Below are 23,877 nucleotides of genomic sequence, written 5' to 3'. Positions count from 1 at the left end.
CCCTCTCATTAACACCTCTCTGTGCAGCTCTGGCTGGACTGGGATAATTAACGAGCTAGTGTCAGGGAATGAATAAAAAAGATGGCCAGGACTGCTGCATGTGGCTGACCTTTCTCAGAGTCGACTGTATTAAATATATTCTCATGTTGTCAGACTCAAGAGTGCTAACTACCTCATGAATTATTTATCAACACAAAACCTTAACCAGAAACCCTGTTAACACTAATCCCTAACCTTCTGTGTCATGGTAGCTTGGCCTGTTTTGAATAATTGAATTCCAGCTTCCAGCAGACTCACACTCTGGCCTCACTCCCTCTCCTATGGAGTCACCTTCACAGAACCACCACCTGGTGCCTTCTTCTGGAAGAGAGAGGCTTTGTCCAGCCTCAGCCTGTGACTGACAACAAAAGGAATCGTTGGCTCATGCTGCCTAGAGCTAGTGTAGTGTGGGGAGGAGTCAGGGCTGAGGCCTCTGGGGCACAGACAGCCTTGAGCTGATCTGAATAACTAGGGCCTGTGGCAGCTCCAGACTTGTGGGCGGAAGTGGAACTGGACACAGGGGAACTGGCTACCCAGATGATGACAGGGAGCAGATGCTTCAACGTTTCCTTAGGCAGTCAGAGCTGCTCTGGGAAGCACACCCCAGCCCCTTGCCTATCTGTGGGGGCTGAAATGGAGCTAGATGGCCTGAGCCCTGCTGCCAGGGTGAAAGGTGTTGGGGGCCCTATAACACCACTCAGTGTCCTGCCAAATGGGTTCAGCAGGTGACCATGGCTGAGGCTCAAGGCCAAGCTTCCCAACAGTGTGGCAGCTCCCCTATGCACATGCCCGTTCACATTGTGGATCCTGGAGGGGCAGCAGCACCTCCAGCCCCAGAGAGCTGCTGCCAAACACTCACCCCATGGACATTACCACCAATAGACACTCAGTCTGGGCACACAAGCTATGGGTGGCTAGTTCGAGAGTATTCAACATGGAAAGAGTGGCAGCCTGGGAATGCCTAGGTGAGGCAGTGGGCAGGGCCCACACAGGGAGAAGGGCTTAGAGGGGCAGAATATGAGGAGGGGTAGCCTCCCTCTCTCCTTGAACTTGGGCTGACCTGGGAAGCTAAGATCCCAGCCAGACTTCAGCTTTGAGGGGTAATTGTAATGCTTTGGTATCTAGTAGCCCAGAGACACTGGGCTACTATGATGGGCTACTACCCTATGAGGAAGACCCCTCGAAGGCTCAAGCTGCCATAAAGAGGGCCCTGCCCAGGAACTAAGCATGCAGGCACAAGTCCAGCCATTGGCTAATGTCTCCATTCATTGCCACATGGGACAGAAATTACTTAGTGGCAAAGCCAAGCCACAACATAAAAATAATTTTCTTAATATGTTGTTGAATTCTACTTATAAGTATTTTATTAAGGATTTCTTTTTTTTTTTTTTTTTTTTGGTGTCCTTGACTGGATCAGAGATGAACGTAATACTAGCTTCACTGAATGAGTTTGATGATGTTCCTTACCTTTCTATCTCATGAAAAAGTATCAGGAGGGGCAAATCAATGGTGAAAGTACTTTATATGCAGGTATGAAAATAAAACAATAAGCTGAGAATATAGCTCAAGCCAGTAATCCTAGCTATTAAGGTGGAGACTGGCAGATTGCAAGCTCCAGTACAGAAGTTACAAGACTACACCTCCACCAATGGCTAGGTATGGCAGCTAGGTATGTCTATCATCGTACTTATGGGGGAAGCACAACAGCTAGACACAGTGGCCTGTGCCTACCACCCAGCTACAAGAAGGTACAAGTAGGAAACCTGCAGCCCAGGTTGGATGGAGTAGAATAGTACTTTCTAGCAAGGGTGAGTTCAATACTCAGTACTGTCACAAAAAACAAACAACAACAAAAATCCAACAAAGCAGTGAAACTTGCTGATGCTGCTTCAAGGAAGAGGAGAGGGCTAACAGAGGAGTGAATTTGTTAGGGCACATTGTATGCATGTATGGAAACATTACAATGAACCACCCGATATAACTAAGATATACTAATAACTTTGTTAAAAAATGAAACCATTGTATCCCAGTATAGTGCAGGGTACCCCATGGATGTTGGTGCTTGAGACAGTCCCTGCAAAGCTCACTTCTGTCTTGAGGGGCTAAGTGGGGCAGGAGGAGAGGAGGGACCACTCCATTGTTCCCACCAAGATGCTTGCTGGAGGGAAATGTCACTTCCAGGGCCAAGGAGGGTTACATCTGTGCCTCAGCTTCTACACCTGCAAATTGGCAACAGTTCTTACAGGACAATGGCGAGCTTCCAATGTGGAGGAGCTTCCAAAGACAACTGAAAATGCCACAAAGGTTGAGTGCCTGTGTGAACAAATGATCCACTTTACAGTGTGCCCACCCCATGCTGTCCAAGAACACACATGTCTGCATGTCACAAGTGATGTCATAGCCGCCATCCTGCAGCTCCAGGTGGAGCGGCTCCCTTTTAGATCTTGTACTCCCTGCCCAGTCCCTGGCTGACAACATCTAAGAGTCCAACAAGGGGGGCCTGCTCAGAGGGGCCTGCCAACCATGCAGCTGTTTGGGCTGGTGGAACAAGCCTATTCCCCTGTCTTGTGAGTTGCAATCTGCTTTATGACCTAGCCTGGCAGGTGTGCCACCTGCATGACTCCTTACCTCCTGTCCCCTTCCCACTCCCTCCCCTCACTCAGCAGTACCCACATCCTTCCAGTTCCCAAATACAAAGACCTGCCACTGTCTGGAGGCCCTTGCCAGGATTTGCTAGCTGGCTCCTCCTGAGACCTCATACCTGACTACTGAGGTGGCTGTCCTCTAGTACAACCCAGCTGCATTTTATTTCCTTGCTAGTAGTTACCATCTCTGAAGTCTCCTGTGGGCGTTACCACTTTGGGGAAGGGCAGAGCCTTCTGTCACTTGTCTATTACAACACTAGGAGGAAGGCACTCAGCCTCGCTGGGGTAGAAGATGAAGGATCCCAGCAGGACATGTGCTCAGCCCCATACCTGCTGCCCTGCATGCAGCCTGTAGGGCTTCCCTGTGGTAGAGGTTGGGGAGAGAAGGTAGATCTTTGCTCCAGGGAGAGACTAGTAGGATTTCACTGCTTTTGTGCAAATTATGACTGCTCAGAAGTGTCCCAAGGAGCAGCAAAATGAATGTCATAAACCTGCCTCATAAAGGCAGAGACTGCACAGTGGGTGTGTGACCAACAGCCATGGTGGCAGTAACTCATTCTGCTGTCGGAAGAGAAGGCTGGATGGGCAGGGGGCGATGGCTGGAGGGGCAGGATGCAGCTAGAGGGCTGGATGAGATGAAGGCAGGAGGAGATGGCTGGAGGGGTCAGGAGGAAAGGACTCTCCCTTCTTTCTGGTTAGGGCTCTATAGCAAAGTAGCCTCTAGAATCCCTCCCCAGCCTGGTTGTCCTGCTTCTGACATCTCAGTTGCTTAAGTTCATACCATACCTCTCTGAGCTCATGCCCCAAGCTCAAGAACAAGATGGGAGGCAGCAGCAAGACTTCCAGGATATGAGGTTCTACCCCCTCTGCCATCAGGGAGGCCTTGGCTCTGCCTCTGCCCAGACTCTAGTGTCAGCCACGAGTGAATGAAGCTGTGGCTGGGGAAGAAGATGCTTTCCTAAGATGCCATGAGATGGGCAAGTCAAGGTCTGGGGTCAGAGTGGGCCCCAGGCCATGGCAGGAAGCAGGGACAGAAGCCAGTTTGGAGCCCAGCTGCTTACAGAGCCAGGCATGTCCACCCATGGCACTTGCTCTTCCATGAAGATCTCATTACGGGCTAGGGAAATGAGGGCAGCCCCATATGGTGGGATGGGAAAGAGTAGGCCCTTCCACAGGAAGGCCCAAAGAGGGCCTGCTGTACTCTAGCGTTCTGAAATGTGCATTTCAGGCTACAATTGGTCCTGATAAAAGGCAGGAGGTGAGGGAGCTATGAGTATAGCCATCTGCAGAGCAGGCTAGGTACATCCTCAGCCTCCAGACAGCAGAGGGGGCAGTGTGTGGTTACCCATGCCCCTCTCCTCCCTTCTTGGATCCAGAACCAGGCTGGAGGAGACAACTTGGGACTAGCTCTCACTAGTGGGAAGAGTGGGAAGCTTTCCTTAGTGGAGGGGGCAGGCCATGGGATGGGAACAGAAGAGTCAAGGTAAAGAATTAAAGGCAAATGGGGTGTCACCCAGAGCTCTGGCCATGGGATGGGTACAGAAGGGCACACTCAAGGTGAAGAATTAAGGACCAATGGGGTCTCACCCAGAGCTCTGGCTAGCCTGTACTTTACACTGGGTAGCGGTGTGACACCTTCACCCAGGGGCCCACCCCTCCAAGCCTTGGGACTCAACCACTCAGGGTAGGAATAGGACTGGCAAGGGCTTGCCTGGGATCCATAGGAGGCCTGCCATCCCTTTCCATAGAATGCAGCCTTTCCCTTAGCTGCCCAGCTGTCCTCCCCACTGGCCTCACCCTCACAGGCCTGGGGAGGTGAGGAGCACATAAAACACTGCCTCCTGCTGCAGCTCCTCTAGCTGCCTTGGCCCAAAGGGGTACTTCACAGGTACCTGAGGCCCTGCCTCAGGGCCTTTAGACCATCTTTTAGACCATCTCACAAGCTCAAACTGCTCAGCCAGGTTCTCTATAACCTTGGATGTGCAGAGGCTGTGGTTTTGCTAGAGGGATGATCCCTCATATGGAGGAACTCAATGGGTTGTGGGCTCAGCTTTCATAAAGTGAGTTCCTTAGGCGGTGAGCAGAGGTTGCATAGAGACCCCATGAAAACGCCCATGTTGTAGGGAAAATGACCACTCCAGCCAGTACTGTGCACAGGATATGGTGTGAAAGTAGCACTGATGGTACGAGACTAAGCTTTAGGCCCCAGAGGGCTAAGGTGCTAGGGGCAGCCATGAATGGATGGCTGCATCCCACCTGAATTCCTGACACATGGGCTCTGAGCTTCCCACAGGGTGCATCCTGTCTTCACTGGGCAATCTGCTACCCAGCGCATGAACTAAAACCTCTTTTTCTGTTCTGAGGGCCTTCTGATGTGGGGATTGCCACCCTGTCAATTCCAGAATCAATCTGTGAGGGATGCAGAGCCCCTACCCATGCACTGGCCTGAGAGCCAATGGTGTCTCCAACTGTCATGGCTGGCTAGCACCCTGCTACCACTTCTCCATCCTAGAGTGCAGAGGACAGCAAGGGCACGCTAGGGGCTTGGCAACCTTCAGTGCAGGGCAGGCTGGGGTGTGCTAGGAGGTAAACGGGCTCTTGGGAAACCAGTAATTTACAACCTAGTAATTCTAAATCAATTTTCATAAATCCTTCTAAAGCAATCAAACTGATCAGCTAATTACACCTGGTGTGAGAGATGCTTTTCTGGCAGGTATGACAGGGGGAGCCTTCTGCCAAGCACACCCCATCCCACTGCAGACCCTGATAGGCTCCCTTCCTCTGCATCACTGCTTGTCTCACCAGAGACTGGTCTCCATCCACTGCTGATAGAACCTGGCATCCCTTAGCTCCCCTTCCTGCCTGTCTCCTCATACGCCTGATCTCCCACTTACAGGGTCTTTGCTCCAGGGCCACACTACTACATAAAGCCTGCAGATGCCTGTCCCCACCTCCCAGCCTGAACTCAGTGGGATGGTACTGGAGCAAGGGTGTGTGTGTGGGGGGGTGCTGTGTGAGAGACCTCCATGAGCCTAAGCCCAAGTACTGACATGCAGGTGGCACGGGGTGCACACATGCATAGACCATACACAATATCATGTGGCCCCAAGTACGCAAACATGGAGCCCTGAGAGCCATAGGGGCACATGTGTAGTGCATAAACACAGACATACAGGAATACATGGACTACAGGACATGGGAGACATGGACAGGGACATGGACACACACACCCACACACCACAGAGAAACATATGGACATGGAGATACAGTCTCACAAACAGAAACCAAAGAGAACCGTTATGTATTGATACCTCCAAATAGGCAGAGAGCCACATCCAGACACAAGTTATACAGAAAGCCACAGAGGGCTGGGCACCCTTTATCTACCTATGTACACATAGGCATAAACACACATGCAAGTATGCACACAGTCAGTCCCCATGCACTCCAGGTCTGAGGGCCCACCAAGAAGTCTCGATCACAAGGCAGAGTTACAGCTGCCCTGAACTAAGACCAGCCAGTCTGCCCAAAATGCTCTGGGCACAGGTCATTTTGGTTGATTCTGGGTCCTCCTGGAGACTTCCATCAGGAAGAGGACCACTTCTAAGAAGGCTGGACACTGTTCTCTGCTGTCTGCTTGGAGCTTGGCTCCCATCTGAATCTGGCAGTGACAACCTGCAGTTATCAGGGCCCACAGGGCCAGAGCTGACCACTGGCAACTGACCAGGGTTTGCCCACCTCTACCAGGACCCTGGAAACCCATCTATGTATGTAGGAGCTGACATACATGCCTGCACAGGCCAGGGTTCTATGTGTATACAGAGGATTCATCTACACACTTCAGAGCATCCAGCTGAGATGGAACTTTAACCAGGGTCAGCTGCAGAGCCTCTACTGACAGGTCACTGTCACATAAACCCACAATCTTCCTGCTCATGGATACCCCAGGGCCCCTAGGAAACTAGGGTGCAGAGATGGGGCTCTGATCTCACTCCATCTGCTTAAGAGCTTCCCCAAATGCAGATGGCTGGCCCTGGTTCCTACCACCTTGGCCTGGGTCACAGCAGCCTGGGTCTGAATTGTACAGCCCCAGTATCTGACCGACAGCTCTGGTCGTTGCACTGCTCATAAGACCTGTTTCAGGTAGACGCCATGTGAAGGAGGGAGTCTATCACAGCCAGCAGCATTCGCAACTACCCTCAAAGGGGCTGCCATTCCCAATGTACAACGCTGTCGGAGACTCATGCTACCAAGGAGCATATCAGTCCTCCAGGAAGGGTCCCCTCAGGTGGCCACCTCCAGGGACCACTGCCCAGAAGTATTCACACACCCCAGGTCATGCATGCCCAGGCCCATCGCAGCTGGGGTCTGGGATGAGCCCAAGGGCTTATCCACCCCAGGAAGGCAACGGGGGAGCAAGGCTAGGGGTATAAGGATATGCGGGGGGGGGGGGGGGGGGGGGGGGCAGATGAAGCTCTTCTCTTGGCTCAGGCAAGTTGCCTCTGTGGAGTTCACTAAGCTTATAAGCCACGGTCCCCACTCTGGCTCAACCCTAGTTTCTTACCTAGTACCTAGCAAGAGCCCCAGGGTGAAAATCTAGGGGCTGCCCCACTGAGTAATTAATGGGTTAATTACATACTCCATAAAAGATGTGTGATTTAGAGAGTGGGCCAGGCAGGCCCTATAGCTGGCAGTAAACCAGGGGCTGCAGGGATGAGGCAGGCGGACTCCAAGCCCTGGCCTGCAATGAGCCAAAACGGCTGTAAATCTACAGAAATGGCTTTTATGGAGCTCTGGGTTTTATGATGTCATTAATGTTCCTCCTGACACTTAAAGGAAAATGAAATAAGTCATGAGGAGGATAGGGGCCACTACTGAAGTACCAGTATGAGAGTACCAGTGCCAGGAGACAAGGACAGTCCCCATTTCCGAGGCCATGCTTACAGTGGATAAGCAGGGCCCCCAGCAGGCTTGGGTGTGCCTGCAGATACAAGGACACTAAGCTCCTGCAAGGCAGGTTCAAGAAGCATGTGGCTTGCTCTCCATGAACCACAAGCCCACCACTCAGGCTGCATGCACACTTCCAACCCATCCATCTCCCACAAGTGGTGCCATCCCAGCTGTGTCCAGATCCCAATGGCAGGGCATGGAAATGCTAAAAGACGCCATCTTCAACACTGAAACCCAGAGGCAGTGCCTTGCCACCCATAGGTAGCCTGATTCCTCAGTCCTGGCACCTGTGTAGGTAACTCTGCCCTCAGAGTGCTCCTGAGCAGTATGCTCCCTGCCAATTTCTGCCAGAAATGTCTACCCACTACTGGCCCCACAGTTGCTGGGGATCAGGCTCTGGAAGGACGGATCCCAGGGTGGTAGTGCGCCTGGTGGGGAGCTGCTAAGAAGGAGTGCTGGGGTGGTCCCATAGCAGGGACAAGGGCGGCAGGGAGGAGGAGCTGGGAGACTTACAGAGTAGCCTCTCCCGGAAACCGCCTGTGCTGAGCTCTGCAGGAGGAAGAAGGAGACAGTTAGTGATAGCTGGCAGTCCAACTGATGTCCACCCCAAGGGCCCACTGCCTGAGCTCCAGCAACACAACCCACAACAGACCAGCAGACTCGGGGCAAGACCACCAGATGCTGCTGAAGGAGAACACCTGGCATGGCTGGCTGCTGACCCTGCTGAGGGAGGACACTACATGTGTCTGGCTGCTGTACCGGGGATACCTCAGGACCTTTCTGAAAGCAATACAGCCCCTGTAGCTATTGCTGTGGCTGCTAGGAGGCTCAGGAGAGGGGCGCCATCCTGTAGATGTTGCCACACAAAGACATTGTAGACTATCCTCAGCCCTTCTAGGAGGCCAGGATACTGAGCCATCACCCCGACATGAAGGAGAAAGACTTTAGGGATGCATGCGGGCCATCTTTCACCCACTGTACAGTACAAGGTAAGACCCTGGGCTCTCCTTCAGTGTCCCTTCCCTGCCTAAGACCACAGGAAAGCTTCTTGGACTTGTAGTGGACCAAGACTTTGAAGGAAGGTCACAGTCAGAGTCTGAAAGGCCAAAGGACCTTGAGGCAGCTGGTGGTCATGAGAGGTCCAGGTAAGGGCCCTGGCAGCATGGCAAGGGTTTCCTTTGGTCTGAGTGGCCATTTAAGCCCCACCAGGACAGAGCAATGTCTCACAAGCTGTAGGTTCAAGCTGCCAGCCTCCCATTGCCCCAGGAATGGAGCCACACACCAGCCAGGCCACCACGTGGGTAAGGCTGTGGCAAGAAGGGCATGTGCAAAGGGCTGAGTTGTTGCAGATGGGCTAGTCCCTGGGCAGGGCAGGGGAGGGATGTCCTGCAGGAGTGTGAGGGAACAGGGATGCATAGGTTAGAGGAGGGTCAGCAGAGGGAAGTAGGGGCTGGTGTGCTGAGCTGCCACCTCTTCCCCTCAAGCCAATCCTTGTCCCTTGAAGAATGGGGAATCCAGACTGGCTGCTGCCATAGCCAGGCCAATGGGGGAGGGGAGACAATGTCAGACAGAGTACACCTGAACCTATGGGCACTCTAGCCCAGGCCTTGGCTAATGAGGTGGGGGTGGTGCTGTGACTGGTGAGTTTTCAGCCTTAGGTTGGCTGTGCTCAGAATGTGTCTTCATTCATCCTGGGCAGCAATTAAAGGCATGCTAACTAGGGCAACCCACAGCCCCAGACAATTACCAGCCTATTTTCCCATCTTGTGGCAACAAGATCAGAGCCTGACAATTACGCCTCCCTCAGTGCTGCAGGCTGCACCCCCAGGCCCTCATTTAAATGATAATGAGACTGGTCTCATTCAATCTTGTTCTGTAAAACCCACTATGCTGTGGCCACTTCAGGAGCAGGGCAGGGGTATCAGCATGGTTACCTTTTGGGTAGGAGAGCAACCTGCCTCCACCCCAGCCCTGGAGGGGTCTGTGCAAAGTCTGGAGTCAGAACCTAGCAATCCTGGCTGTACTCATCTGATCTCATCCCAATACTGGCTGTCCAGGGCTCTCTGACACTGAAGATGTGTCTCCAACTGAGATCACTGTGCAAATGTTGAATGTTTCTGCCTTCCACCTCTAAACTATGCACCCACAACAAGATGCCCAGACTATTTACTCTGCTGTGGCCAACGTCAGTCCAAGACTGGTGTTGGGGATTCAGCTTTGGCCTTGAGTGGGGGAAGGGCAAGGAGAGCTATCCCGAGATGCTGCCCTTCCCCCAGCCCTGGGGCAGTGTGGAAGCAAGCCACACCTCTCTGGGTCCGGAACCAGAAGGGGTGGCTTTGCGACCAGCCCCCCAACTTCTCGCCAGCTAGCATGTGTGCTCCCCTTTTCGCGGGTTTTGCCCAGGGGTGGTGCTATGGGAGTGACGTTAGCCCATGAGGGGGGTCTCAAGACAAGCTCGCCAGCCTATCGCCAGCTCCTGGTCTATCACCCCTTTTCTCGTCAGCATTACTATATTAACTGTTAGCCACTCCCCTATTAAATCAGATTACTCTTGAAGCTTTCTCTGAGACTCTGCGTACGCCTGGCTTCCTTTGTAAGGAGGGAGGAAAAGGGATCTCGTTCGGCCACGTGCACCTGAGGCCTTCCCTAACTCCCCCACTACACCCTGGCCTTGCCTGCTGGTTGGGCAACCAGGGGAGAGGGTGAGAAATGGAGCACAGATAAGAGAGTAAGCCTAGCATCCCCGCGCCAGGGGAGATAAATCTAGCCCGGCAATTGGGGCGCGCCAACTGGTGTCCCTATGGATAACTTCAGGTGGGTTTCCATCTTGAGGCTTGCTGGTATCTAGCCTGCCCTCCCCAGCCCACCTGGACCAGAACACAAGCTGAGCACTGAGGTAGGTTTACATTCCAGGTGAGCACCTACCAGCTCCTGTTGTTCACTTAAATCCCTCCTAACAGGAGGGATTAGTACAAAACCACATTGGTGGAACAAAATGGCAACTGCTCATCAGCTGCCTCACTGTAACTGCAGGGCCCAGAGTGAGACCTTCAGCAGAGCAGAACTCCACACCTGGGAAGCTGGGTGCACTGGGTACTCACGTCGCTGAGCTGGTCTCGGGAGCTGCTCCGCTGGGAGCTGGTGGCTTCGAGAACACTGTCGTCGTCACTGTTCTGGTCACCCCCTCTGGACATGGCAACCTTTGTCTGGGGACAGGGAGAGACAGCCTCAGCCAAACCTGCCCCTTACCTATCTGCAGCAGGACTCCTGGCCAGGGTTGCACATACCACTGCACTCAACCTGGTCCCACTCCATCCCAGGCCTCCCTCAAATCCTCTAATAACCAATACATTCTAGGGCCTAATCTGCCATTGGGGGTGGTGGACATCCCCTGCCCCCCGAGCTGAGGACCCTGGGCCAGATGGAGGGAGAGCAAGAGAGGCAGAGCTCTACAGAGCAGGGAAGCCCACTGACTGGCTGCTTCCCCAGGACAGGATGGGAGAGAAATGCCTCGAATGAACTACATTCAAGGTGCTACTAGCTGTCCTCATTTTCTCAAGTAGCTAACTTTAAAGATATCCTGATGGAACATGAGGACTCCTGTTCCCACTACAGCCTCTCTTTCTGCCAAGGCTGCCCAACTTGAGCAGCTCCATCCTAGTCAGCTTCATAGGAAGCTGTCATAAGGCCACTACCAAGACTCAGAATGCCCACAGTGTCTCCTTCAGTTGGCACTACAACTCCCTCATGTATGCCTTCAGGCTACTTCTTGGTTCCTCTGTACCTCAGTTTGCCATCTGTAAAACATAGCTGATACAGTGTTGTGGGCACAAGGATCTGTGGTCAGCTGAATGTCATTCTCTGGCCTCAGTGTTTTGCACAGGCAGCTGTCCTGACAAGAATCTATTTTAAATTTCACTTTAAAGACAGAAAACAGGCCTAGGGAGGGTAAGTGCCCAGGCACGGCTAGAGCCAAAGCTCTGTATGTGTACACCTTTTAACCTGGAAATTATTTCACACCTGCACAAAGGTGAGGGAAATGATGAATGAGGGCCCAGTCCGAATATGCCAGCCCAGACATCCACTTACACAGCCAAGCCTGCAGCCTCTGCCACTACACTGCGGAGGCTGAGCATGCTCTCCTGTGCTTGGTCTCCTTACAAACAAGCTGAGAGCACAGGTTCCAGCCAGGGGGACACTGCAGGCCAGGTGGATAAGCATGACTATGTGCCCGCCCCCACCTCCCCAGAGCCACTTGTATAGCTCCGCCAAGTCTGTGGTCAGAGTCCAGTCATTTTGCCACAAGCACGTGCCAGCCCTGAAACCTATCCAGGAACCAGTCTGGTTGGCTGGGGATCACCATAACACCCCATGTCTGCCAATTTCCAAGGCTAGGCTGGGAGTTCTCCCAGCTCCCACCTCCAATGGCCCTAGGCTTCCAGGGTTTGGCACTCCTTTCCTTGTGAGGCTGAGAGACACAGAGAACCAAGGCCATTCAGATCCAGATGGGAACCCAGAGAGAAGATTCAGAGCTGCATTTAGGTTAGAAGATGGAGTGCAGTTAAGCCTGAGCTGCCTCAGGAGCCAGTGGCCTCTTGTCACTGCCTGGACCACCATGGGACTCCCTCCTCATACCCCAGTGCAAACATTGGCACTGCTGGTCATGCTCAAAGTGCTCCTGCCCACCACCCTCCCTGCATGCTAGGCAGTGAAAGGCCCATGAGCTATGGGGAATCATGTTCCTGCCTTCTCCAATGGTTCTCAGAGGGGCATCACTGAGGGCTGTAAAGAACAGGCTTCTGGCACAAGACCCATGATCAGCTTTGGGACATTTCTGCTGGAGCTGTTTATGATTGCCCTGACTGTTATTCATCATCCCAAGCCCTGTCTGCTGGGGGAGCAGTTTAGGGAGGCTATGGGATCAAGGAGAGAAAGGTTGGACCCAAAGACACTTGCAAGAACACCAAAGGTATGGTACAGAGCTGCTGAGTATAGTGGTGGGGTTGTTTACTGCCCAAGGACACCAGGTGAGGGAGGAGGACCAGGAAGGATGAAAATACCCATCCATACAAATGAACCATGAGAAGCAGGACACTGCTTTCTGCTCTACAATGCACAAAGGTGTCACCTCCACTCCCAGGGGCACACTGGAGGGAGGTCATTACTCTAACTCAATAATGGACCCCTGTAGGTGGGGTGAGCTGTGGATCTGTCACTCTTCCTTAGATGACTGTTAGTTTTTAACTCTGAAGGCCTTATTTCCTATATAATTCTGTGGAGCTGAGTCTTGCATCCTAGAAATAATCCTGATCACAGACCACAGACTCAGCCACACATAGTACACACATACCTTCATGTACATGACCATAAATTCTATGTGTGCCACCATTTGTTGTCCACATCCTGTTTCTCTGGCATATGCCCTTGTGCTCTGGTACACTTGCATAGGCATACATGGCCGCCTGGACCTCAGAGCCCCTCTATGCAGGCTGAGCAGACACAAGAGTGTGAACTAGGACCCTGAAGCAACACAACACACTGCACATGTGTTCCATGTGCATGGCACTTGTGCTCTGGCCTTCTGCGCATACCTCCTTCCCGAGAAATTAACCTCTGCCCCCAGCCTTGCGAGCTTTTACTCTTAGGTCTGCTATAGACAATGGTCACCTGCCTAGGAGCCTGAGGAACCTGAGCCTCCCAGAAGGGCTATATCTTTCGAGTTCAGCTTAAGAGACTTGCCCAAGCTCCCGTTTTTGGCCAACTAATGGGATGCCAAAAGGAGCTGAGTTGTGACCATCTACAAAGTGTTCTGCTTCCCCCACCCCACATCCCTGCTCTTCTTAGGCCTGAGAGCCCCAACTTCTCATGTACTCTCTAAACCCTGGCACAGGTGCCAAAAGCACATGGCTGGCTCTGGCTCCCCACTGGATGTGTTTCCTCCTATGCCATGGATGAGTGCAGGGTGCTAGGTCTTGCGGTGATGGGGTCTCTTGCAGCACAGGGACGTAACTCACTATTCTGCTGGGAACCCCATACCTGGTATCCCCAGGCCTGGCCATGCCTGGGCTGAACCATCTGTGCTTTCCATATGTCCATTCTATTCATCATGCTTAATTAGCACAGAGCTGACTCTGATACCTGTCTTTCCCACAGGTATCCAACTCTGCCCAGACTTCAGGTGCTGAGGCCCATGTGAAGTGGACTCATCTAGGGAGGCTACCCTCTAACCACCTGGCCCCAAGACCCTCCCTCCTGGCTGCTACTTTTTTTGATGGTACTGGGGATTGAATTCAGGGCCTGGGCTTGCTAGGTACCACTTAAACTATGTCTTTGAGCTTTTTTTTGGGGGGGGGGGGGGTGGTTAGTCATAGGGCCTGAACCCATGGCCTAGGCACTGTCCCTAAGCTCTTTCGCTCAAAGCTAGTGCTCTAACCACTTTGAGCCACAGCACCACTTCCAGTTTTCTGCTGGTTTATTGGAGATAAGAGTCTTATGGACCTTCCTGCCTGGGCTGGCTCTGAATAGCAATCCTCAGATCTCAGCCTCCTGAGCAGCTAGGATTACAGACATGAGCCATCAGTGCCTAGCCAGGCCTTTGTTTTTAGTGTTTTTTAGGGTCTCTACCAACCTTGCCCATGATCCTAAACCACAATCTTCCCTCGGCCTCCTTAGTATGAGGGACCACAAGCATGCACCATCATGCCCAGCCACTCCCTGTACCACCAAATATTCGGCACCAGTGAAGGACACCACTTTGGTTTTGTTTACTCTTGACTCCCACCCCAAGGGCAGGGTCATTGCTCTGGCCACCAGTTGTCATATGGAAACATTTACTCAAGGACATGGCACACGTGGGCCATGCCCTGGTGGGTCTAACCTCCCAAGGGGAAACTGCACACTGGGGATCAAGGCCTAGCTTCCTAAGTTGCTCTAGGTTCAATTGGAGCCCACGTGGCCTCCTCAACAAGTGTCCAGTATCCTACCTCTGCTCAGGTCACAGGGATCCAGCTGGCTTCTCTCCCTGCAGGGCTGCCCACTGTCAGTTTTGTTTCCATCCTTCAAGAGCAACCAAGGGACACTGCCAGCCCAGAAATGTCCAATACTATGGCCATTCAGAAGCCCCCCACCCCACCCCATTGCCCTTCAGACTCATTCAGGCCCATTCAGGTCTACACATACTCTACCAGCCCTGTCTTCAGGGAGGGGCAGGCTGTGGTGTTCTTAGGAGAGACTGTTCATACTTCACTACTCTTGGTACACAACAGAGCTAGACAACTGTGTCAGGCACTAAGGCAGTGGTAGCTGCCAGAGAAACTCTCCCCCAAATGGGCAGTCCACGTCAGGTTCTGTCCAGGGCCATGGGCCTTGATTCAAATCCTAGGTTCCCCAATGCACAGCCAAAGGGAACACAGCCCCCTTGAGTGGACACTGCTACATAACATACAGCCGGCCACTGTGGAGCAGGCTCAGAGGGAACCTGGGTTCTGCCTCCACAGGGAACACATATGGGGTAGATGGCCCCTCCCTAGCAAGGCCAACAGGGTGGTACAGGATGGGCCCCCTGGGTCTTCCTTTGCTTAGGATTTAATGAACTGAGAGCCAAATCCAGATGTGGAAGCCCACTTGTTAGAAGACACATTCTTTTTAAATTACAAACACTAACACTGCTATTAAAAATAATCACATGGCACTTTTTATTTTCTTTAATCAGAAAAATAAGCCCCAAATTCATAGTATGGAGGCCTTAGGTGAGCACCAGAAAGGGGCCTATCCAGGGTGGGCAGAGCTCAGAGCTGCCATGGCTGGGGGATGGAGCTGCGGGGCCTAGGGTCCTCCCAAGCGGGAAGGGAAAGGCTGAGGGTTAGTAGGTGTGTGGGCCTGGAACCAGGGATCCCTAGTCTTCTGCCTGTGAACAGCACAGTTCTGGGCTCCCACAGGGCCTGGGCACAGTCTCAGGAAGGACCCCCTTCCTCGGGACACCAGCTTCCTCTTGAGTTCACCCTTGCAGGGACTCCAGGAGAGCTGAGTGTGGGGCTGACCTGAGAATGGGCTCTGGGACAGGAGTGGGCAACCCTGACTACAGGTAGGCTGTGGACTGGCAGGCATGGGGATAGCCTTTATGAGGAACAGCCTTTATAGGTGAGGCCTGTCCGTATGAGGGCAGCCAAGAACAGAACCAAACACAGCCAAGGACAAGGGATGGAGAAGGCCCCCAAAGGTGGCTTTCCAAACTTGCCCTGTAGACTCTATAGCTATTCTAGTGTTGCCCACTGGGCCAAGGTAGAACCCTTAGAGGCAGAGTGGCAAAACCTGGCTCTCAGCCATCTTGCAGTGGGAGAACCCACAGGTGGATACTAGAAGAGGGCTGGAACCTGAAACCTGCTCAAGAGTTCACCTGTTGACCAGTTCACCTAGGCTATTCTACTTGGAAGCAGATGGTGCAGAGGCTAGAAAGGGCGGGCCCCCAGACAAGTGAGTCCTGGACTGACATGCCCATCACACATGCCAACATGCCCAGGCATCCATATAGACACACATGCATACCTGCACACCTACACACGTGTACAGAGACTCAGAGATACAGAGACTCAGAGATGCAGAGACAGTGTTGGCAGTTTAGAGGCACAGTTGCTGAGGGACTCAGGTGGGCTTCAAGCCCTGAGGGTACTGTGTGCCCTCTCCCAGAGGCTGTACATCACAAAGCAGCACACATGGGGAAAGCAGGACAGGGGAGAGGGGGAAGATTCGGGATTTATCTCTCTGCTCCTGGCAGAATGGACAGAGGCCTGATTAGCACAGCTGAGGTTCCTGCCTTGTATCAAGTGACAATTAGCCAGGCCCTGTGTGGAAGCCTCAGGCCAGTCCGGCCAAGCATGTCCAGCCTGCAGAGCCAGGGGTGTTGACCCTAAGGATCCCACTAACAAGGCTCACCCAGGGTGGCCTACAAAATTCATCCAGGGAAGTACCTGTTGGCATCAGGCTCCAGGGCTTACAGATGGAGCATGGCGGGGCGCCCCTGGGGCAGGGTACCGAGTCCACCGAGACCTCAGGGGCCGACAGGGATGGCCCCGAGTCAGGAGTGAAGGCTGGGACTGACGGGTGGGCACCAGGTCTAGCAAGGACTGCCTTCTGGGATGGCACAGGGGTCTCAGGAGAGGCTGACAGGATGGGCCTGGCTGTCCTAGAAGTGAAGGGCGATCAGGAATGGGAAGCAATGGCTGCGGTTTTCGGGGCTGGCCTGGGCCCAGAAGACACCACAAGGGTTGGCAGGGATTTTCTGAGCCCAGGAGTGGCCGCTTGGGTGTCTCAGACTGCTCTGGGCTCAGGAGAGGTCGTTTCTGTTGGTGTGACTGTCTGGGGCCCAGCAGGGAAGGTTTGGGAGGGACAGTTTGCTCTGGGCCTTCATCTGATTGCTGGGGTTGTCTGAGGCTCTGCAGTGACTGCTGGGGGGAGCTGGGCTGGCCAAGAAGGGACTTGCACTGGCTGTGCTGGCGATGGGCTAGAAGTGCCTGCCGGGGGCAGCAGCACTGGCCAACAAAGGAGCTGGAAGGTTGGTGGCATGGGTGCGTGATGAAGCGTGATTGTGGAGGCTGGCACTGCCAGCACTGGGCTACTGGGGCCCGCAGGGGCCGGCAGCACTGAACTGAGGCAGCCCCAAAGGGCCGGCCACAAACACATGATGTAGCTGATGACCGCAGAGGCTGGCAGCAATGTGACTCAGTCATCTGGGGCCGGCAGGGGTGACAGGGAGGCAACAGGGACCGCACCGGGCGGCAGAGGTGACAAGAGGTGAGGAGGGACCGCAGGCGTTGGCTGCGTAGTCTGGGGCCTGGGGGGGCCCAGAAGGGCCTGCAGGGCTGAGCCAGGCGTGAATGCTGGTCCTGGCAGAGCTGATCTGGGGCTGGAAACAGGCGCTGGGGCCGGCAATGCTGACCAGGGCCCAGAAGAGACCGCCGGGGCTGGCCAGGCTGTTTCAGGCCTAGAAGTGACCGCTGGGGCCAGCTGTGTTGACCCTGGGGTGGCCGTTGTGGCTGGCAGGGCTCCCTAGGGTCCGGGGATGCCCGACGGGGCTGGCAGCGCTGACACGGGGCTGGGAGGGGTCCCTGGGGCTGGCTGGGCTGGCTGGGCTGGAGCTGTTGCTGTTGCTGGGCCGGACTGTTCTGGTGCCAAGGGCTGGCTGGGAGCGGCCCCCCTTCTGGGGAGCACACCTGCATGGAAGAAAGAGCATGTGTCCACCTGGGCAGGTGTGCCTGCAGACCCCCCATCCAGCCCAGGTCCCTGAGACATGCTGCTCCCTCTGCAGAGCCCAGTTCCCAAAAGAACTCAAAGTAGAGCCTGAAACACTGAGAAGAGCCCCTCTCTGAAGAAAAGGTGTGGATTTTGGGTCTCCAGGAAGAACATAGCTGCAGCACTGAGTCGTGCCTGGGACTGGCCTGGGGCTCAGGGCAGCCCTAGACCAGCTTCTACTTTCTCTAACAGTCCTTTCCTGGTCTCAGCCCTAACCCCCATCCAGGCAGGCAGCCCTGGTTGCACCTGGACTACTAACCACAAATCTTATGGCTGAACAGTCCCTCTCCCCGGGCCACAGTTTGGCAGATGGCATGGCATGCACAGCCTGGGGCCCAGAACCATGCCCAGAAGTGAGCCTAGTCTCCATGTTCATATAGATACCCTGGGTACCCCTGGATACCTATAGTCGACGGAACCTGGCAGATGAAGCAGGAAACGGGGCCGGCCTATCAGCTTGGCACTGCCACCCACCCTGGACAGCACACACCCTTGCCATCCTGGAAAAGGCAGCAACACTGGCCCAGGCAGGCCTCTCCAGCTGGGCCTGGGCAAGTTTTTGCACCTCTACAGCCAGCCTGGCTCCCACTTGTCTGCCCTGAGCCCAACAACGATGGAGTACATTGCCAGGCAGGTCAGATGCTGATGGGTTAGTGTCCAGGTGCTGGTGTGGCCTGGGGGAAGACCCAGTCACGGTGCCCAAGGGGAGGGACCAAGCACTCACCTGCTTGGAGGGTTGTAGTGGAACCTTCCTGGCCCCATCGTCACACTGAGGATCCACGTCCTGCCCTGGGCTGCCCATCTCCAGGGACTGCCTGTTCTCGCTGGGCTCTGCAGAAGGGCAACTTTCTGACTCCCGGGGTTTCTTGATGAGGCGACGCTCCCACCTCTCTTTCCGCTCATGTGGCTTCAGCGCCATATCCTTCTGCAGGGAGAGATAGGGAAAGCCCATCAACTAGGGGGACCCTGAGAGGCCCCACTTCGGAGCTCAGGAGGAAGTTCAGGACCTCTGTCCCCTCACACTTGGTATGATCTTCTTGCCAACTCTTACCTGACCTAAATACATATCCATTTGGATAATATGTAGTGATCTCCAATCTTATTCTACCCCTAGGGACTTAGCAATGCCATCCTCTGCTCTCCCATCCATAGCTGGCTTCCTGCCTACCACCTAATTTGAAGTTGCCTTCCTCCTTACCCTCTTCATGCTGAACTTGCTTATTTACTTAGCTCTGGACTGTGGTTTGCCTCCATCCAATGTACCATGCTTAATCAGATGTCTCTAGACCTTCATTTGTTCCTCTGCTCTAGCACAAGGGCTCTGAAGGCAGCCCCCACCTACCACCCTAGTGTGGGGGCTAAGTGCCCCCAGAGTTAAGAAAAGTAGAACCAGAGCTCTCCATCCAGACCCATCTCCCTCTCTAGCTCATACCCATGTGGTGAGTGATGACACCCTCCTGTTCCTGTCTATCCACCCAATGTCTAATGACTACTATGTGTATTTGCACTGGAGAGACAGACACATCCCACAGCCTCACTAACCCCTCACCCACTCCAGAGGCTTCCAGACCATGCTGGCTATGTCCCAGTTCCAAGACGCTCATTCTCACACCCACCACCCAGAAGGACTGCCACATGAAGCAGGGACACATTTGCCTACACTAACCACTATGCTAGGGTTCAGGTGGGACAGACATCAAAGCATCAGACCAGGTACCGCTGTAAACTGCACCATTACCTCTACCCCCAAACACACACCCAGGGCCCTGTGAAAAAGACCTTCATTCTTTTCAGACCTCTGTCTAGATCCTGCACTGTGCCCAGCACCATCTGGTCAGAGGGGTCACCTAGAGAAAAAGCAGATGGCAACAGGCAGTGCTACCTAGAGAGGAGCCAAAGTCAGGTGGAATAACACAGGGGGCAGTGGCCTGGTGAATTAAACCACTGTCTGTCACCCACTGGGACCTTTACAGATTGCTGGCCCAGTTCATGCCCACACAGCTGGCCTGGCAAGTGCTTCCAGGGTTAGTCTCTGTGATATACTCTGAACCCAACATGTTTTTTCCTTTCACTTCCAACTGTCTTTTACTCCCATCATCTTCTTTTGGCAGAATTTCTCTTGGCCCAAGGCTGAGCAGGACAAAGGAAATCCCCCAACGGTGACAATTTGTAGGGACAGGGTATGGGTGGATAGCCTTCCAGGCCTGACCCTGTGATGTTACCTAGGTTCTGTATACTCTAAACACATGAACTTTCCCACAGTTGAAAAGAGAAAGAGCAAGGGGAATATGTGTTTACACATCCAGAGGGCACAAGTGGCACATGCCTATAATTCTAGCTACTCAGGAGTCTGAGGATCTGAGGATCATGGTTCAAAGCTAGCCTAGAAAGGGCAGTCCATGAAACTCTTTTCTTCAATTAACCACCAAAAAGACAGAAGTGGAGCTGTGGTTCAACTAGTAGAGTGCCAGCCTTGAGTATGAAAACTTGGGCACAGCACCCAGGCCCTGAGTGTTACGTCCCAGGATAAGCAAAATGCCAACAAAAAAAGGCGGGGGGGAGAGAAATGAGATCATTTAGATTCAGATGAAGACAATGAAAGTGAGCTAGGTATGGGAGCCAGGACCAGCAATGCAGGTCCCAGAAGGAAAGAAAGGAGAGGAGGCTTTAGACCTTCAACACACATGGCCAATGCTTGTTCTAGGCAACTCTGGGAACTGGGCCCCCTGAGGACCTTTCTATGTGGTTAGTACTCGGGATGGAAAAGACACTCTCAGTCCTGTGTTATCTAAGTCACCATCCCTGGCCTTGGAGCAGGGGTCCACAGTGGGGCCAGCAAGCCCCATCTGCCCATAGCAGCAGCCTCCCCATACCCCCTAGGCCGTGGAGACCCATAGTGAGATGGCTCAGGTCTGACTCTGGGTCCCACTTTAGGTCCTCCCAATCACAGCACAGCTGCTGCTCAGATGTTACCAGGGTTGAGTGACTCTTTCCCCAGAGCCTTTCTGGAGAGTAGAGGTAGCCATCTAAGGGTCTCACTCAAGACTCAGGGTGAGTCAGCATATGACAGGCAGAGAAGGTACTTGAGGCTGGGCTACCCCTGCATCAGCTACCAGTACTAAGCAGCAAGGTTTGGGGCACAAGATCCAGCAGGACCTGGGCTGGATCAGCTTAGAGGTGAGGGAAGCCCACAGAGCAAGGCTGCAGAAAGTGAACAAGGAAAGTATAGGGGGACAGGACTGTTCCTTGTTATGCTCACCACAGAACCCTTGTCCCATCATTAGGAGGCATATTTTTTTTTTACCTTCTCTCCTCCCTACAGATGGGGAAACCAAAGCCCAGAGAGACACATACATTTGTATATAAGTGTATGGTATGAGTAGCCTGTAGATTTCAATAAATACATCTAGATAGAGCTCACGTACTTGTCTCCTAGGCCCAGCTAGCAGAGAAGCTGAGAAGTCCTGAGTCTGTTTCCAGGAGCTTAGGGAAGAATGGCTGTCCTGCTAGGAAATGTACAGAAGTCCTCCCTGGCTCAGCCATCAGGGATCCTGGACCAGGTACAATGGAAAAAGAAGAACTGGTACATGAGCTTCCAGTGTGTCTGACAGATTCCTTTGGGAGTTCACAGGGAAGAGGTATCTAAGGCTGTGGGGAACACAGACAGCCCAGGCACATCTATGCCACCAAGGGGTACTCATGTGGTCATCATACTGCCCCATTCATACCAGGGGCCAACCCTCCTCGAGTAGTAGCTGTGGTTCCGAGGATTGGGTTAGGTAATACAGGCAATGTGGGGCACAGGAAGTGTAGGGCGGAAAATAACCAAGGCCTGGCCCATGTCAGGATCAGCACTTCAGGCCTAAGGCTGGGGTTCTGACTAGACAGTATGGCCCTATGAGCAATCTTCATTTTACTGAGGGAGATGGAGTTGGAAGCCTAGACTTGTGAGCATAAGGAAGCTGTGGGAATGGAGGGCAGTCAGCAGGGGAAGTTGTGACGCGGGGGGTGAGCAGAGAGGCCAAGAAATTGCAATGAGCTGCAGAGGAGGGACCTGGGCAGAAGGAGGGAGCCCCTTACTCTCCTGGGAGTCATGCTTGAAATCTAACACTACCAATCACCAGCACTAGATTAAGACAGCATCTCACATGTGCCTTATTTTTCCTACCTGCAGGATGAGAACAACAACAGCATCCTCTTCAGTGGTTGCCTGAGGATAAGACAGTTAGTGCATATGAAGTCCTAAAGCCACACCTGGCACCAGGAGGTGGTGCCACATCAGTTCTAACACCATTACTCCTGTTTCTGCCATCTGAGCAATCACAACTGGCACCATCATCTATGGGGGACTGGCCTGGCTTTGAGGTACAGCCATTCCATGAGGTTGTGAAGGAGCAATACAACAATGCTACTCTCCTCCTTACAGCTGGAGAGGTCAAGTGAGTAGGCACCACCTCCAGCCTGCTAAGCTGTGGGTGTGGCTTTATGCCCTTGCTACTTTCTCCCAAAGCCAAGAAACTGTGCTTGTCCCCCTGGAGCCTGACTTCAAAAGGCTGGCCAGGCATCCTGACACATGCGTGCATGCCTGTCTGCATGTACAGGTGCGTACCTTGTATCATGCTGCAAACAGCAAGCTGACACTCTCTAGCACTTGCTTACCACCTAACCCCTCAATCTTGAACACAGCACTGAGGACTGAAAATCCACATTCCAGCTTTCCACAGAAACCACATTAAAAACCTCCTGTAACTGGGCACCAGTGGCTAATGTTTATAATCCTAATTACTCAGGGGGCTGAGATCTGAAGATCCCAGTTCAAAGCCAGCCAGGGCAGGTAAGTCGCTACAACTCTCATCTCCACTAAACTACCAAAAAAGCGATAGGGTGCTAGCCTTGAGCAAAAAAAGCTTAAGGACAGCATTTAACCCCTAAGTTCCTGTTCCCTACAGGATTGGCGTGTGTGTTTTGCATGCACACGCATACACACACACTCACAGAGCTCCTGGCTGGTGGGCTTTCTTTGATAAACTCTGGGCAAAACAAGACACCAGAACCCCTTCCCAGAATCCCAAAGCATTCATCTCATGTGGGCACCAAGACTCTAGCTCTCAGGACACTCTCTAGAGAGAAACAGAAAGGCACTATGCCTATGTTCATCTGTTCATACAAAATAATATTTATTGAAATGAACGCCAGGAGCCAGGTGGTACTCAGGAGGCTGAGATCTGAGGATTGCAGTTTGAAACCAGCGTGAGCAAGAAAGTCTATAAGACTCTTATCTCCAATTAATCACAGAAGAAGTTGGAAGAAGTGCTGTAGCTCTAGTAGAGTGCTAGTTTTGAGCAAAAGAAGCTAGGGATGGCACCCAGGCCTAGAGTTCGAGCCCAAGACTGGCAAAAAAAAAAAAAAAAGAACTCCAGGAAATGGAAACAAGCTTTTGCTTTCTTTCCTTTTTGTTCTGTTAGTTTGTATGTCTCTGGGAGTGTAAGAGAAGGCCCAGAAATAGAGGGATAAAAGGTGAACAAATGCATCAATGGTACTCATTGGATGGTGCTGAAAAGAAATTATAAAGCTTATGGGTGGGGATGGGAGGGGAAAACTGGGAGAGCAAGGGAAGGGGGTGATATTGTCTAGAAAGAAATGTATTCATGGGACTGGGAAAATGGCTTAGGGGTAGAGAGCATTTATGCATGCCTAGCATGTGTAAAGCCCTGGATTCTGATTCCTCAGCACCATATAAACAGAAAAAGCTCAAGTGGTAGAGTGCTATCGTGGAGCAAAAAGAATCTCAGGGACAGTGCTCAGGCCCTGAGTTCAAGCCCAGGGGCTGGCCAAAAACAAACAAACAAACAAACAAAAAGATATATATTCACTACTATGTAACTGTAACCCCTCTATATCACCTTTAAAAAATTTAAAGAATTAAAAGGAAAAGAAAAAACTCTAGCTCTCAAGC

The 23,877-nt window shown here is 52.9% G+C and overlaps 1 protein-coding gene across 13 annotated transcripts in view; it reads right to left on the bottom strand.

Moving 5' to 3' along the window:
* Nucleotides 1-23,877, bottom strand: part of Fbrsl1 (fibrosin like 1) — a 67,590-nt gene that overhangs the window by 34,364 nt on the left and 9,349 nt on the right. For 10 of the 13 annotated variants that reach the window (XM_048343197.1, XM_048343201.1, XM_048343202.1 and 7 more), the window contains exons 2-4: nucleotides 18,646-18,846; nucleotides 10,736-10,840; nucleotides 8,148-8,183 (exon numbers count right to left, since the gene is read on the bottom strand). In XM_048343197.1, coding sequence (XP_048199154.1) covers nucleotides 8,148-8,183; nucleotides 10,736-10,840; nucleotides 18,646-18,846 — 342 coding nt within the window. Of the gene's footprint in view, nucleotides 1-8,147; nucleotides 8,184-10,735; nucleotides 10,841-14,219; nucleotides 17,843-18,645; nucleotides 18,847-23,877 lie in introns of those variants that run through there. The other 3 variants (XM_048343203.1, XM_048343208.1, XM_048343205.1) reach the window with 3 other exon arrangements.

The sequence above is a fragment of the Perognathus longimembris genome, chromosome 3, assembly GCF_023159225.1.
Source record: "Perognathus longimembris pacificus isolate PPM17 chromosome 3, ASM2315922v1, whole genome shotgun sequence".
In the NCBI taxonomy this organism is placed as follows: domain Eukaryota; kingdom Metazoa; phylum Chordata; class Mammalia; order Rodentia; family Heteromyidae; genus Perognathus; species Perognathus longimembris.
The sequence above is the reverse complement of the archived record's forward strand: the minus strand, read 5'-3'. Positions and strand labels throughout refer to the sequence as shown.